The 16,408-nt window shown below is 40.8% G+C and overlaps 1 protein-coding gene across 2 annotated transcripts in view; it reads right to left on the bottom strand.

Moving 5' to 3' along the window:
* The window catches only part of NEK9 (NIMA related kinase 9), a 35,989-nt gene extending 21,379 nt beyond the window's left edge, over positions 1-14,610 (bottom strand). For both annotated transcript variants that reach the window (XM_068542328.1, XM_068542335.1), the window contains exons 1-10: positions 14,252-14,610; positions 11,882-12,059; positions 10,114-10,169; positions 9,496-9,566; positions 7,774-7,879; positions 5,983-6,114; positions 4,308-4,418; positions 3,154-3,218; positions 817-867; positions 169-361 (exon numbers count right to left, since the gene is read on the bottom strand). In XM_068542328.1, the coding sequence (XP_068398429.1) occupies positions 169-361; positions 817-867; positions 3,154-3,218; positions 4,308-4,418; positions 5,983-6,114; positions 7,774-7,879; positions 9,496-9,566; positions 10,114-10,169; positions 11,882-12,059; positions 14,252-14,470 (1,182 nt within the window). In that variant the 5' untranslated portion in view covers positions 14,471-14,610. The remainder of the gene's footprint in view (positions 1-168; positions 362-816; positions 868-3,153; positions 3,219-4,307; positions 4,419-5,982; positions 6,115-7,773; positions 7,880-9,495; positions 9,567-10,113; positions 10,170-11,881; positions 12,060-14,251) is intronic.
* Positions 14,611-16,408: the final 1,798 nt, after the last annotated feature.

Genomic DNA, 16,408 nt, shown 5'->3' with positions numbered 1-16,408 from the left:
TCAGTGAACTAAAAAGACAAAATCCCTACTCTCAAAAGAGCTTACATCCCATCATCCCATGCTGCCACTTCTGCAGCACATGTTCAACCAACAAAATTCTTAGACATCCTGGGCCCAGTAAACAATGAGGCGCACGTCACTGTTCTAAAGTACGTAGCTTTCACTTACCACCCAGGTGTATAGTTCCTTCTCCACTGTGACCACAGCAAAGTGGGTATTCCCTGCACACACCTGCCGGGCACTACAGCCACTCTTGATGACATCCAGTTTCTGGGGAGTGGATTTCCCACCACCCCAAACATAGACTTCACTGGTTCGGGATGTTACCACAGCAATGGGTGCTTCAGTCACAGTGCTTGACCTGCCGACAACCCCCAGAACAAAGGAACATTTAACATAAAAATTATATCAAAGAAAAATGCTTCCAGTCTTTTCCCTGAGAACTGCCAATTATGGTATGAGAAAGTATGTTCTTTCTCGACAACTTATTTCAACCCTCTATCATAGCAGGCTTTGCAATTCCTGCCTTAAGGCTTCATCACAGCTCAGCCAGATCAGATAGCAGTCTGATCCATAACACCTACACTTTTCAACTTTTCAACATTCATCATGATAATGATGTCCACTTTAGCATGAGGGTAAAATTATAGCTTTCTTTTTCTCTGACATGACTATTTGACATTTAAGCAGATGTTGCCTTCTGAAAGGATGCCAAAGGCTTCTTACTGGGATCAAACAATGTCCAGACCCAAGAAGGAAAGACCCCCTGGTGGTAATTTAAGATATATTACTTTTCAAGAGTCTCTTGAGCATTACCTTGGTCTCTTTGTAGGTGCATTAAGCAGTGTGACTTTTTCCTCCATCTCTCTACCAAAAGAAAAGCAAAGATACATGAGAGAAATAATAGGTTCCTATATTGCACTAGTGTCTCTTTAAAACCTTTCACAGACTTAATCTTCTATAAACCATATGCCTCCCACAAGGTTACAATACTTTTAGGAAAGTACTTCGATACAACTGAAACAGTTCTATAGGCCTAGCATTAGACAATTCATTAAATACAAGGGGGCCAGTAGTCTGGGGCCATTTGTTTTCTGTCTCTGAGGAATGTTCCAGGCCGGACCAGAGAGCCTTGAGAACCTCTGATGTTCATTTTAGGAACCTGCTGACATCTTCCTTTAGTCTGCTCACTGACTCCCTAAACTCAACATCTCTAAAGCTCAGCTCATTATCTTTTTCCAATACAGCTTTTCTTTCTGACTCTCCTAATTCTATAGCGGGCACCCTCTATTCTCCCAGTGAACTAGGTTTAAAACTTCAGTGGTTTTGGACTCAGCTGTCTTCCTTTCTTCAATATTCAAGTTTTATAGATTCTACTTATACAATGCCCTTTTACTCACGTCTCCTTCCCAGTCTCACCACCTTGGTTCTGGGCAGCTTTACTTCCCAACTGGGCTGTGGTAGCACCTAATTGGTCTCACCACAGTTTTAATCCACTTTAATCAGTCCTATACTGATTTAACACTGATATTAGTACTGCTAAATAACTCTTCCTAAGGCGCATCTCTCATCACATGAACTGCCCTCTCATAAATATCCAACACTTCCGTACTATTCCTTGAATAAAGCACAGATTCCTTCATCTGGCATTCAACATTCTCTGCCTACCTTTCCAGCCTTCCTTCCCTGTATCCGCTCCCATGTTCTAACTCAGGGTTCTCATTCTGCCTAAATCAATTATAGCTGAAGACCTGGGGTGGTGCTTAAGAATCAGCATTTTCTTTAAAGTTCCTGAGGTGTTGCTATTGAGAACGCCAGGTCTAGAACCTCTAGCCAAACAGGACTTAGTGCTTCCTGAATACTTCCACAATTCCCTGTGTCTGTGCTTTATCTGGAAAGCTCTTTGTCTTCTGTTTTTCCATCAAAGAACAAAGTTCTAACAAAGTACTACATGTAAATCTCCAACTCTCTCAATAAAAATTGCATTATCAATGGAAATATTTAAATAAGAGATTTAAACAGTGATTATATTGTTGGAAAATAAGCCAGATAAAGAATTAGAATATGCTTAACCAGCCCTAGAGGGTGATATTGCCTGAATACGAATAGAACATAAATGGAAGGTTACAGTGCTGTATCTGGAGTATTATACATAATTCTATGCACTAAAACACTGGCTGGAGATCAACTGGAGAACCAGAAAAGATTAATTTAATACAACAGAATAAAGGTTACTGACCAAACAGCAGAGATTATGGAATTAGGTATACACTTAATGCATCTAAGGGCAACACTTGAAAAAGAGCACAGTGCATGTTTGAATATTGGGAAGACTCAAAAACAAAGAATTGGTAGAGGAGGAAGAAGGGTTGTTAGGCAAAAATAGTATAATAGGATGAAACAGAGACTAGAGCATTTAAGAAGGATGAAGAACACCTCTTCCTTTGAGTTAGGGTTTGAAGCCTCCTACAAAAAGTGAGGGATAAAGGACCTTCTTCCTACCTCTAGAGACCTTTAACACTAAATAAACCTCAGGAAATAACCTGTCAGGAATCAATCAACCTCGACTACAGGAAACGGGCAAAAGGTATCTGAAGAGGACCCATCCAATTGCAATCTACCATCTAAACAAATGCACTAAAAAGCAAAGGCCTGGTCCAAACCCACACTACTATCCAACAATTGTTGAGCACCTTGTGCCAGGCCCTGGGCTGAGCACTTTATATGCATTACCTCCTTTAATCCTCACCCTACCTCACTTTATAGAGAAAACTAAGGGACAGAGATGTTAAATAACTTGACAAAGATAATGACACAACTCAGATACAAACATAAGGATGTCTGAGTCCAGAGCCCTCCTCTCTTAATTACTACACTCTAGTGCCCAAACTCTAGATTAGAACTCACAGAAGATGGGGAGGAGTGAAGGGCTCTAGGGTCTCATCAGTATCAATTTAGAACAAAGTAGCACAGGTTAAGGAGGTGAAAGTCAGGAACTACATCAAGCAATGAAAGCAGAGATGTTGGAAGAAAATAGCAGCAGAGTGGCAAAGTCAGGAAACACCACCCTCTCTTTGTAGTACTCTGGTCAGGCTTCTAATAGTCAGTCAGCCATCTACAGAAAGAAAATGTAGCAACTTCTTTGTTCTTTACCTTCTGCGTTTCCTGAGAAGGGGGCGATCCAGAAGTTCATCTGCAGTGGGTCTCTGCTCAGGATCCTAAAAAGTATCAGTGGGTTAGTTTTAACTTAAAGGGAATGCGCAAGGGACTTCCTGGTGGTCCAGTGGGTAAGACTCCATGCTCCCAATGCAGGGGACCGGGTTTGATCCCTGGTTGGGGAACTAGATCCTGCATGCATGCTGCAACTAAGAAGTGTGCATGCCGCAACTAAGAGTACATGTGCCCCAATTAAGCCCACATGCCGCAATGAAGATCCCGTACGTCACAATGAAGACCTGGTGCAGCCAAAATAAATAAATAAATAAATATTTAGATAAATAAATAAATAAATAAATAAATAAATAAATAAATAAATGGAATGGGCAAAATGGGATCTAAAGACACATTTACTTCCTCTTAGAAGGCTGTAGGTTTGTTATTCAAAGATCACTGTATATCATCCTTCTGTTTCAAAAAACCTATTTCTTATGTCACATTCCATGCTTCATGCTCACTATCATCAACACTTATATGTGAATGAGAATGCACCTTCCTCACTTGTTTTAACTGTTAGGGCAGTGGTTCTCAAATTTCAGTATACATAGTACATAAGAATCTCCTGGAGTACCTGTTACAAATAAAGATTTCTGGGCTTTATCCACAGAGATTCTGATCCAGTCAGTCTGGAGTGGGGCCCAGGAATCTTCATTTTCTTCTTGTAAAAATCCCCCATCCCCTGGCGATTCTAATGCCTGTGGCTCCTGGACCACCTTTGAATAATACTGACCTAGAACTGCACTGCAAGGCAACTGTGACATTTAGAACTGTATACATTCTGCACATTAGGAATTCTAAATTACCTCTATTATTTTATAAAATCAATTTTAAAAAATTAATCTTGATCATAAAAAATGGAGCACAATTTAGATGGTAAATTCATTTCGCAAATTAGTAAAGGAAGAATTTGTTGGCTGAAGCACACAACTATCATGAACTGCCAATGCCTATTCTCCCGGATATAGCCACAAATACATCCTACCCTGGGGAAGTGGACGTGGTTTTGTGCAGGTTCATCTATGCCATACTCCAAACACTGAGGCTGGAAGGGAAAGCACTGAACTGAAATCAATATGTTAAGTCACGCTTACCTGGTCAAGGCATGCATGGACCATTTGGATCAGTTCCAAAGAGTACTGGCTAGAATCAACTTCCATGGCCCGGATTCCTTGTACAATCTTCACACACAAGTTGAGTGGGTTCTATGAGAAAATGATTATTGTATTGTCCTTGGTTATATAAAGGTGACATTATAATCTACCAGTAGGGGCTTTGAGATGTCTGTGACTATCATATAAAGAAATGGCAATAGTTCTGAATTGGGTCTGACTTCTTTTTACAACTGTTGGTATACATCAGCAAGAAATGGTTAGGGATGCACTACTGCTGTCAGATAATGAAGCCAACTGGCCAACATGGGGTATGACTATGTGACCAATAGAATAATACTCAGAGTATATTATAATCTGACCCTTCAACTGAATCCTAAGAAAAAGGAAAGCAAGGTTAGCTATGCTTCTTGGCTTTAAGTATGTCCTTTGCCAACTAATTTGCCTCCTAATTTATATATCCTAATAATGGTTATACAGGTGATACTCTGCTGTAACAGACAAGGCAATGAATAATAAGTTCATAATGATAAGAAATTATTATAACAGTGCCACCACACCTTTACTGAGACCAATAGAAACATAAGTTGCACATATGTTTTTTAACCCTTGCAAACAACATGCAAGGTTATCATTACCAATTCAGAGACGTAAAGTAACTTGCCCAAGACTACACGGATAGTAAAAAATGGAGGCATAATTTCAACCAAAGTCTATCTGACTCCAAAACTCATTTTCCTTCCACTATGTTATTTAAGAGAACTAGATGATAGATCAGAATAAACTTCAGGACTCAGAAAAATAAACAGGTCTCATAAAAGGCCAAAGAATTCTGCATTATCTTACATTTGCATTTTCATATCCATTAGCAGAGCATCTCTATGAGAGGAATATGTATTTTTTCCCTTGTTATAGCTAATGAAATAGAGGATGAAAGAGATGAAGTGATTTGCCTAAGTTCTCACATCTGGCTTGCAGAGGATATTGGATGTGAATCCACTTGTGCTACTCAGGTTGTGATCCATGGACGAGTAGCATCAGCATCATCTGGGAGTCTGTCAGAAATGCAGAATCTCAGGCCTCGCTCCAGATACACTAAAACAGAGTCTGCATTTTAACAAGATGCCCAGGTGATTTCCAATGTATATTAAAGTTTGAGAAGCACTGCTTTATACTGGGCTTTACTTAAGAAGAAAAGAGACTTAAAGGGATTTGTTGTTTATAAAACAGTAGCAATCTTTAGTAAGAGTCAGGGTGTAATTTTTCATAAAAAAAGATCAAAACACTTTAATGAGTATTATATAACTTGCCTTAGCTTTTATAAAACGATGTAGCTGAAGCGTAAGAAATGAAATGGCTTATCTAAATTGCTGCATCACACAGTCGATCCTAGAGCCAGTTTTAAAACTACAGTCAACGGATTCAAGGACCATGCTCAAACTACTTGATTATGATTATTTCAGTGGGGAATTCAAGTTGGAAATAAATCTTGTCTATAGAATTTTAGTAATACACTACTAAGCCAGTGCCTGAATACTGGTTATTTTTCCTACAGCTGATTTCTGTTCAAGAAATCAGAAGCTCACAGATAAAGTTGATTCTCTCAACCAAGCTGTACCATTTGCAAGGACAATGCAGGGATAATACATCAACTTACTGTAGCATCAAACGTTCTCTTTAGCGTAAGCAGTTCAAAAATGACACAGCCCACTGCCCAGATATCAGACTTGAAATTGTATTTAACTCCTTGGCAGAGCTCTGGAGACATGTAATATGGAGTTCCCACAAGCTGAACAACAAAGAAAGCAATCAAAAAATGACTTCTTTTCTGAGGTAACTATATTAATATTTCAACAACTAAATTAAATTTCCTAGAACTAGTGATAACCATTACAAAACATTCATCAGCATATCCCAAAATGGTTTTTATGAGATGATGCCACTATGAGGAGAAATCTTATTCATATCAGATCTCTTGGGCCAATTATAAAGGGACAATCTCTGTGGTAAAGGCCTATGGTAATTTGGGAGACAGAAAAGCTCTGTGATTCCTGGATCACAGAGGATTCAGGCATTCAAGACCCACTGAAGACTTCACAGATTTTGTAAAAAGCATACTTGGTAAAAGTTCACTATTGGAAAAAAAAAACTGGTAGTGGGGAGATGATAATTGAATAAACGGATAAAAAGTTCTAACTGAAATGCAAAGTAGTGAAACTTTGTAAATGGCTCAATTTAACATTTGTAATACTAACACAGCTAGTGAATTTCTTCCAAATTTAAAAAGACCTTCTGAGTTCAAGAACGTGTTGGAAGGAAAAAAAATGCCCTGAATGGAGGTCAGCCTCTCCCAAGATGAGAGACAATGAGTACCCTGGAAATTCTAATAAAACTGATAGCCATCTTTCATCAGCAAGGCAAAGCAGTTTTTCAGATGGCTTACATGGCATTTATACATTTTCATATCGTTCCTTCTTTGCATTTAACTGGCTTAAAAAAGTTAAATCTTGGTTTTATCGGATTACTCTTGATGAGAAAAATCCATGCAACAACATGACTACTTCCTCAGAAACTCAATATGGCACCGTCATACAAGCAAACTGAGTCCCTGAAGCCGACTCCCAACCTTGGCTATCAGTATCCTTGGATGTTTCTAGATTGCTTGCAGGCACATCTCAACATTATCAAAAATAATCATCAGGACAAAATTAATTTTATTAATTTACATTTTCAAGTTCTTTTAAAGACAAAGCATTGTGAAACCAGAAGAGTAATAATTGGGTTTTATAAGTCCTAGAAGGGTCAGATCACTGTCTTTAAAGATCAGCTTATGTCTACTCTTCACAAATGGTCTTTCATAGGATCAGGTAAGAAGGGAGCTCTGCGGTTCAGAGTGTGTATCATATTAAAGATGAGATTGTTCTCTGGGCATCAGCCTTTATTTGTAATATAGGGTTTCTGAACCAGAAAAAACTCAAAGGAAACACAAGAGATGTCTAACACCCTAAAAACAAACATTAAATGAGAGATAAAGTGAAATCTACTAAAGATCCTAGGCTGGAAAAAATGGTAAAGTATTTTATTGCTTTTAGAAAAGTCTCTAGTCAGTGTTGGAAAGGGCAATGATGTCAGAGCTGTTATGTGGACAATGGCTCTTGAAAAAACACCTGAGCATGTAAATGACTGTTAGTGGGTCCAGGAAAAAGACTACTGAAGACTTGCTTTATAAGTATGGAGAACTTGCAAAAATATTGAGAAAAGTGTGCAAAATTTAGGGGGTATAGTTATATCTCACAGTGCAGGAAAGGAAAAGAAAAAAGCTACGTCGGGGGGGAATTCCCTGGCGGTCCAGTGGTTAGGACTTTGCTTAAGATCCCAAATGCCGCGCAGCGCCACCAAAAAACAAAACAAAACAAAACCAACCAAGTCAAGGATAACACATACTTACTGTCTCAGCCATGGAATACTCAGAATTAAGTTTCTTTGCTAGGCCATAATCTCCAAGTTTTATCAGGTTTGCTTTGGTCAGAAAAATATTTAATGTCTTTATATCTCTGAAAAAAAAAGATGCTGTATGTTAAACCCATATACTCAACTATTTTATCTCATCCCCCTTCCCGCCCAAAATTAGTACAAAATAAAAAGAGTGTGTTACCACTGCTCAGGCTGTTACGGGATCCCAAAGAGTGGTCATCACTTTCTCATACATTTTAACATTGAGAAGGGGACTTGGGGGAGTGGAGGCAGAGAATTAACTTCATCCTCCATGGCTTTGCAGCACAGGCATGTCCCTCAAAACACTGAAGTCGTTAGGAAAAGTTGAGAGGGTCAGACCAAAAAAAAAAAAAAAATGGTGCCCTAGGTGCCTCTTCAATTAACACTTGTGCCTTGAAATAAGTGATTATCAAGGCAATTTTAACACTTGGTTGGTGCCAAAGTTTCAAATTTGTTAAGGCAAGAGAACAGAAGAGATAGCACATCCCAGCAGCAAAATGATTAGGCTATGTAGGTCACCTAAATAAAATCACTGTCTATCTTTCTAAACATGAACTGACCATAAGTAACACAAATAAACTGTGTCTAGTTCATACTCTGGCTTCCTTTACTGAAAGATGTGAAAAAAACAGAACAATATTCTTTGTCAAAAGGAAAGTAACAATACACAACTGTAGCCACTTGACAGCTATCAAGAAATATATGGTAACTGCATGGACAAACCAATAAAAAGGGAAATGCTAGTGTATTAACATTAATCTCTAACAATGATCCATGACTCACTTAAGCAGGGTATAATGACGTGGAAATGTTCTTATAATGGTTCTCTCCTATAGCTAGAAGTGAATAGAAAGCTGTTTCCCCTGGCCAAAGCTCTGGTAAAACTGCATACTTAATTGTACAAAATGCGTAAGCTTTTTACTTAAATTATTTATTTATTTATTTATTTATTTTTGGCTGCATTGTGTCTTCGTTGCTGCATGCGAGCTTTCTCTAGTTGTGGTGAGCGAGGGCTACTCTATGTTGCGGTGTGCGGGCTTCTCATTGCGGTGGCTTCTCTTGTTGCGAAGCACGGGCTCTAGGCGCATGGGCTTCAGTAGTTGTGGCACGTGGGCTCAGCAGTTGTGGCTCACGGGCTCCAGAGCGCAGGCTCAGTAGTTGTGGCACACGGGCTTAGTTGCTCCGTGGCATGTGGGATCTTCCCGGACCACGGCTTGAACCCGTGTCCCCAGCATTGGCAGGCGGATTCTTAACCGCTGAGCCACCAGGGAAGCCCTTTTTACTTAAATTAAAAGACTTAATTATAAAATTAAAAACAATTGCCCATTTTATTGCTCAGAGAAAACATTTACTATGAGTTCCAACCAATCTAATACCACTTTTATAGTGGCTTTCTAGGCTTTACTGATGAATTAATGAACTCACCTCTAAAATACTTCTTAAAGAGATGACTGAGCAGTACTTAGTTATTGAGGAGGTTCTTCCTAGATCACAAACAGTTTAACTTTAGGAAGTGAAGATAACGCCCCTCATTACTCACTGTTTCCTTCCTAAATTATATCAACGGAAAAGCCTTGACTGCTTAATCAAGAAAATAATAGTGCTGATGGGAGGTACCCAAGGTGAGGGTTGGATTGGTGGAAAGGAATACATCCCACATTCTTTCACTCATTACCTATGAAGGATTCCAGCTTTATGGATACAGCTCACTGCTGAAACAATCTGAAATAGGTACCATACCACCATCTGCAGAGAAAATATAAATTATACTTGGACTGGAAACAAACCAAAAAAACCATATAAATAAACACACACACTCGAACACACAAAACAAATGAAGCTGCAACCAGAGGTTATGATTCAACATGACTTGACATTTCTTGCTTGTAGGTTGAGTAGGCAAAGAAAAGTGGAAGGGGTTTAAAAAAAAAAAAAAAAGCAGATCATTATAAAATAGTTCCAATATTGTTATATAGTATGATGAAGCAGACTTGTGGAAAGAAATCCAGGAAGAATGCAAAGGTATAGAAAACTGGGCATACCAGTATGCAGTAATAGAACCAGGAAAGAAAGCTCATAGAGAATCATGATGTGGAGGTAAACCATTTAGGAAGCAGCTATAGACAGCTTCCTTGTTAGAGGTTTCCCTTCTCATGAATATCAATCAGAGCCTGGAAGGAGTCTGAATAAAAGGAAAAAAACACTCTTCATTGTTGTAAGAGTAAATACAGAACTAGAATGCAAGAATCACAACATTACAATTCTAGCTTCTTTCCACAGAAATATGAATTACCTCTTCCTCAAACAACTTGTCCTTCTGACGAAGGATTTTGTCATATAGGTTCCCTCCTGCAATAAACAAGAAACAGGTTTGAATTGCTCAATAGAGATCAACGCTCCTAGGATTTTAACAGGTGCCACAGTAAGTGAAGGATTCTGCTTCCTCTTCAAAGATTCCCCTTCTTCTTTCTCAGCTCTTGGGTACATGGGTACAAAATTCTTCCCATCTGTCAAGGACTATATCTGAAATAGTCTTCAGAGATTCCCCTCCCTAACAGAAGAGACTCAATACGAAAACGGGAAGTACAGCATTTTTAGAAACGATGAGAGTAAAGACACTTTCTATAGTACCCTAATTTATAAAATTACTTTGAAAGTCTTCAAAATCAGATGATTTTCTTTTCCAAAACTCCTTTTAAGGGAATCTGCAATATTTTGGTAACAACTCTCTCAGTGTGACTATTAGAACATTTGGGTTACAGCTGTGATGTGATGTTTTGTATATATAGGTATATATCATCAACTTCTTTTTCTTTCCACTTCACGCTGAAAAGGTTTCCCAAAATTTAGGGTAGACTCTAGATTGTTTCCAATCATTACTCCCTTCACTAACTCCTTCCTGCAGAGTAAGTCTGAATTTGCTTCTCCCTTTCATTATCAAGTAATACAGACTGCAAATGATGATGGTTCATTTTATTTCCTACCTGCAGCTGTAACTTACACTGTAGTCCTGGTTCAGTTTCACAACTTTTTTCCCCTTGCAATTTAGTAACTCAGAGTTTCAATAAATACACCATTCGTTCTAGTTCCTCCTAACCACAAAGGAAGTTAGCTACTTGAGGCTTCTGCTACTTCAAAAATTTCTAATATAATCTCATACATTTAGGGTTGAACAAAGGAACAATCATGGTACACAAGAATCCAGTAAGAAAGTTAGAAGTCTAGGAGCTTTCTCTTAAGAGATTTAAGTCAAGAATATGCTGGGACCTCTTTAGCATGCAGCTCAGGAAAGGGCTTTGGGGGTTCTCTTACGTAATAAGGATAATAGCTTGTACAGTATTTATCAAAAATTTGCTACATATCAAGTACTATGCTAGGAGCTTTACATATTCATTTCATACAACAACCCTAGGAGGTAACTATTGCTTATCAACAAGCGCACTTAAGATAAGGAGGCTGAGGCACAGAGAGGTTAAGTTGCTCATGCAAGATAACAGAGCTAAAAAGTAGTGAAGCTTAGGAGATGGGTTCAGCGTCTATTTTCTTAACAAACAGGCTATACTGCTATTTTACAAGCAAAAGGGTTCAAAGAAATCATTTTCATTTTCAGTCAGCTATGATCTTTGAACCACTTTTCAATAGGATGGCTTTAGCTGAAGTCAATATAAATAAATATTACCTACAAGATTTCATTATATATCAAGTCACTTCATTATATATTATATCAAGTGTCAAACCATGCTACGTCTCTAATGCCTGACTAATGTCATTTCATAAGGAAAAAAACCTTGAAAAATGAATGTAAAATTCAACTGAACAAGTAATTTGAAGATGGAATTATCATCACAAAGGAGAATTTGAGTATGCAGGGGAAAAATCCCTCCCCTCATTTTGTAGATCATTTCAAAACTCTCCAGGGCCTGAACTATTTCTCTTAAACTCTAGAAATCCATTTAAAGTTCTTATTCTTTGTATATGCATCTTCTTTTTCTCTCCCCCTTAAGGTAAGTATAAGCACAAGAATGTCTCACTGGAGGAAGTCCCACTGAATTCTACCTTACCATTACAATATTCCAGCTCAATCAGCAGGGTGGTGTTGTCCATGAAGTGATTGTAGTAGGCAATAATGTTGTCATGCTGCAGCAGCGCCAGAATAACAATCTCATTCAAGGCATCACGACGTTCCTTCTCAGACAGTCGGGTCAAATCAACTTCCTTCCACACGACCAATGAGTCATCCTGTAACACAGTAATAGAGCTATCATGTTTTCCTCGCGCCTGGCAGAGAATGAATCCACACCCAGATCTGTAAGCCTAGAAAGAAGACTTCCTAGACTGACTCCTTTTTTTTCCATTAAACATGAACAGACTTTAAAAGGTTCTGCATACAACCAAGCAACATAATTTACTGCAGGCCTGGGAAAGCATTACGATGCTGTTACATTGTTTCTACACTTAATTTACATGATGTCAATTCCAGGTAAAAAATATGGGATGGAGGTAGGTCTCAAAGATTCCATTGAGGGACATTATGAAAGACTGCTAGTCATGATGAGGATTGTATTGGAGAAAGAGAACAGGAAAATGGTTACCTATGGCTGACCACAGTTTCTTGTAAAATAGAAACGTTAAAATTGCCTCTAATTTTATAAATTTAGATTTCTCTAGTGATTTTCATTTATCCTTTCTGGATAAGAATAAGCCAGGTCTAAGGGCTCTGAGTTCAGTTTCCTCACCCTGTCCCATTCTGCAACTCTGTTTCTACTGTCACTTTTATGTTATCACGTTTTCCTCTATTCATGAAGACTTACCTGTGGCTCCCAATATTCACTCCGTTTTATAATATCTCTAATTATTTACAGATACTGCTCCCCAGCCCGCGAGCACCCCCACCTAAATAACCCTCCCTATCCTTTAGAATGGCTTCGTTAGGCCTTTGAAACTTTGGGGGAAGATCAATGAACCTTCTACTGGGCATTTCCTTAATTTTCAGAGCTCACACACTAAAATATTTGTCCATTCTTTTCCCCTTATATACACATACAACTTAAATGCTATTTGTCACTAACAAGACTAACATGTCTTCCCAATGAAATACACGCTTCTTGAGGGAAAGGGCTGCTTCTAATTATACCCCTGTAAATTCACAGATGTAATAAACATTTGGTGTTAGGGATAATACTGTGCAATTTTAGGGAAAGCGCAATCAAACTTACAAGAACCTTGGTAATCAAGTTCAACATGATAATAATGGAAAGGCATGCACAAGGAGATGTGAAACGCCATTCTAGCCCAGGATTTGCTTCTAATTTAAGCGGGCAAGTCCTTAAATATACTATCTTAGTTTCTTTAACTATAAAATAGGAATACCAAAGCTCATCTCCTCATTCCCATATTTTGAGTACAAATAAGAAAACAGAATACTAACAGTAACTCTAACATTATACATTAATCTTGCAACCACCTCTCTCCTCCTCCATCTTTTAGCCTTAAAAGTACCTTGGAACACACACCAGAACTGCAGACAGATAGATCACTGATAGATCAATCACCTTCAGCAACCCCAGCAAGTTCTCATTGATGCTTACCTGTTCTAAAACTAGTTTTAAGACTTTAGTGATCAAACCCTGTTATGATTAGTTTTTGGAAGTAGACTCCCCACTATAGGGTTTTAATCAGTATACATTCTGAACTTGAGGGTCAGTAATCCACGAATCTCTTCAAAGGACTTGTATGTGTGCAGTAGTGGACTGGGGGGAGGGCATGTTTACATTAGATTCTCAAAGGAGTCCTTAGCCCTCCCAAAGTTAAGAACTAATGGCTTAGAATATACCAAAATAAAAAAGTATTTCCCACGCATAAACGCTGCTGGATAATCACTGAAGAAACTAACACGTTACAATCTTCCCCATGATCTTCAAGAAAAATCTCCAACTGCGTGTTCATATCTGAACATAAAGATATGGCAAAGGCAGGGGAGCTGCCACGGATGTGGGAATTTTGAAGCTATCCCCTCCTCTCCACCTCGACCCTGGAGAGCTGTACAGCACAATAGGAAGGAAGTTTTGACAATACCTCACATTCATAAACTACTTTAATTTACAGTTTGCAAAGTATCTTTGTTCGATTCTCAAAATAACCTTAAAAAATAAATATTACGTTTAAGGTACGTAGCTATCACTAACTCCAATTTACAGATGGGGAAACTAAGGCTCAGAGAAGGTTCAATGACTTGCTCAGTTGCCTGATTTAAACAAAAACGACCAGTCAGTAAAACCAATGCTCTAACGAACTCCTAGTGGAGAGTTGAACGAGTGATGAAGACCCCGAGACAAATACCCTGCGGGGCCCTAACACTAAGCGAGGACGACGAGCAGGGAGAGCAGGGCCGCGCAGGCGGGGTGGGGGCGGCCGGAGCCGGGGGCCGCTACCTCGGTGCGGCGGTACAGCGTGGCCTCCCCGAAGGCGCCGCGGCCCAGGATGCGGATGGGGATGTAATGCAGCTCCTCCTGCTCCGCCGCGCCGCCGCCGGCTCGGGGCCCCGGACCAGCGCTGGGCCCCGGGCCCGAGTCCCCGCCACCCACGGACTCGCTCCCAAAGTCCGAGTTGAGGGAATCGCAGTGTCGCTCGTACTCTCCCAGCACCGACATGGCGGCGGCCGCGGGACCCGCCTGCGTGTCCCGGGCGGCGCTGACGGCGCTGTGCCTCTCCCGCTTCAGACGCCAGCCCGCGGCCCCGTCAGCCCAGCCACCCCGCCACCCAGCCAGGGTCCATGGTGGCTCCTTCCCCCTTGACCCGGAAGCAGTTCTGGGTGCTTCCGGCCCGGCGGGGTTTCCTCCGCTTTCGCTGGTCGCTCGTTTAGCATAGCGGCAAGGCTGCTTTTCCTCCCGGCAGGCTGGGAAAGCGAGGCCTCGGGCGGGGTTGGCGGCGCCTGGTGGAGACCGCGTGGAGTCCAGTGGCTCTGGCGGGGGCAAGGGCGTCATCGACGGGTCTGCAGACCCCTCCCCTGATTGCTGGCCAGGTCCCCAGACAGTTTTGGGTTTTTTAAATAGATCTTCATTGGAGTATAACTGCTTCACAATACTGCGCTAGCCTCTGTCGCACAACAAAGTGAATCAGCCACATGCACACATACATCCCCAGGTCCCCTCCCTCTTGATCCTCCCTCCCACCCTCCCTATCCCCCACCTCTAGATCGTCGCAAAGCACCCAACTGATCTCCCTGTGCTATGCAGCTGCTTCCCACTAGCTATCTATTTTACATTTGGTTGTGTATATATGTCCATGCTACTTACCCTCCTCCTACGTCCTCAAGTCCATTCTCTACGTCTACGTCTTTATTCCTGCCCTGCCACTAGTTTCATCAGTACCATTTTTTTTTTTTTTACATTCCATATATATATGCATTAGCATATGGTATTTGGTATTTGTTTTTCTCTTTCTGACTTCACTCTGTATGACAGACTCTAGGCTCAGACAGTTTCGATGTCCAGAGGTCATCCAGTCTCATATGGGCGCCAGGCCTATCTCAAGGGCAGTGACGGGAGAAACAGTCCCTTCCAACATCGCACAGCGCTCTTTGTTTAGTAAGCAATTTATACCTTTTCCCCTCAATTTATACCTTCCCCCCCACCCCCCCCACCCAGCGGAAATACTTGCCTCCTGTCATCTCAATCAGTGGCCCCAGTTGTTTCTTCCAGAACTACCCAGGACTACGCTGGGTCCCTCCATCTTCCACATAACTTCAAGAATATTTTAAGTCAACTCTCCTGACACTCTTTCCAGATTTCACATTCTCCTTCCACGTGTCTTTCCAAATCTTTGACCAACTGACCTCATGCAACATTCTTTGAGCACTAAGTGCCAGATACTGTATTTGGAGGTGGGGAACCTGCAAAGGTGCTCCCTGCCCTCAAGTCACTAAAAGAATTGCAATACAGTGGAAAAACATGTTCCATCAGTTATGCGACCTTGGGCAACTTTACATCTCCAAGGTTACTTTTTTTTTTTTTAAATTAATTTATTTATTTTGGCTGCATTGGGTTTTCGTTGCTGTGCGCGGGGCTTTCTCTAGTTGCGGTGAGCGGAGGCTACTCTTCGTTGTGTTGCACGGGCTTCTCATTACAGTGGCTTCTCTTGTTGTGTGCAGCGCACAGGCTCTAGGCGCGTGGGCTTCAGTAGTTGTGGCATGCGGGCTCAGTAGTTGTGGCTCGCGGGCTCTAGAGCGCAGTCTCAGTAGTTGTGGCGCACGGGCTTAGTTGCTCCGAGGCATGTGGGATCTTCCCGGACCAGGGCTCGAACCCGTGTCCCCTGCATTAGCAGGCGGATTCTTAACCACTGCACCACCAGGGAAGCCCCAAGGTTACTTTTTAATCATAAAATTGTGGGAATATGTCCTACAGAGATAACAACTAACATTTATTGTTATGTTCCTGGCACTATGCTAAAGGTTTTCTTGGGACTTCCCTGGTGGTCCAGTGGGTAAAACTCCCCGCTCACAATGCAGGGGGCTTGGGTTCAATCCCTGGTGGGGGAACTAGATGCCACATGCATGCTGCAACTAAGAAGCCCACGTGCTGCAACTAAAA

This window comes from Eschrichtius robustus, chromosome 1 (genome assembly GCF_028021215.1).
Source record: "Eschrichtius robustus isolate mEscRob2 chromosome 1, mEscRob2.pri, whole genome shotgun sequence".
NCBI classification, from domain to species: domain Eukaryota; kingdom Metazoa; phylum Chordata; class Mammalia; order Artiodactyla; family Eschrichtiidae; genus Eschrichtius; species Eschrichtius robustus.
Note: the sequence above shows the minus strand (reverse complement) of the source record. Positions and strands in the feature narration are given on the sequence as shown.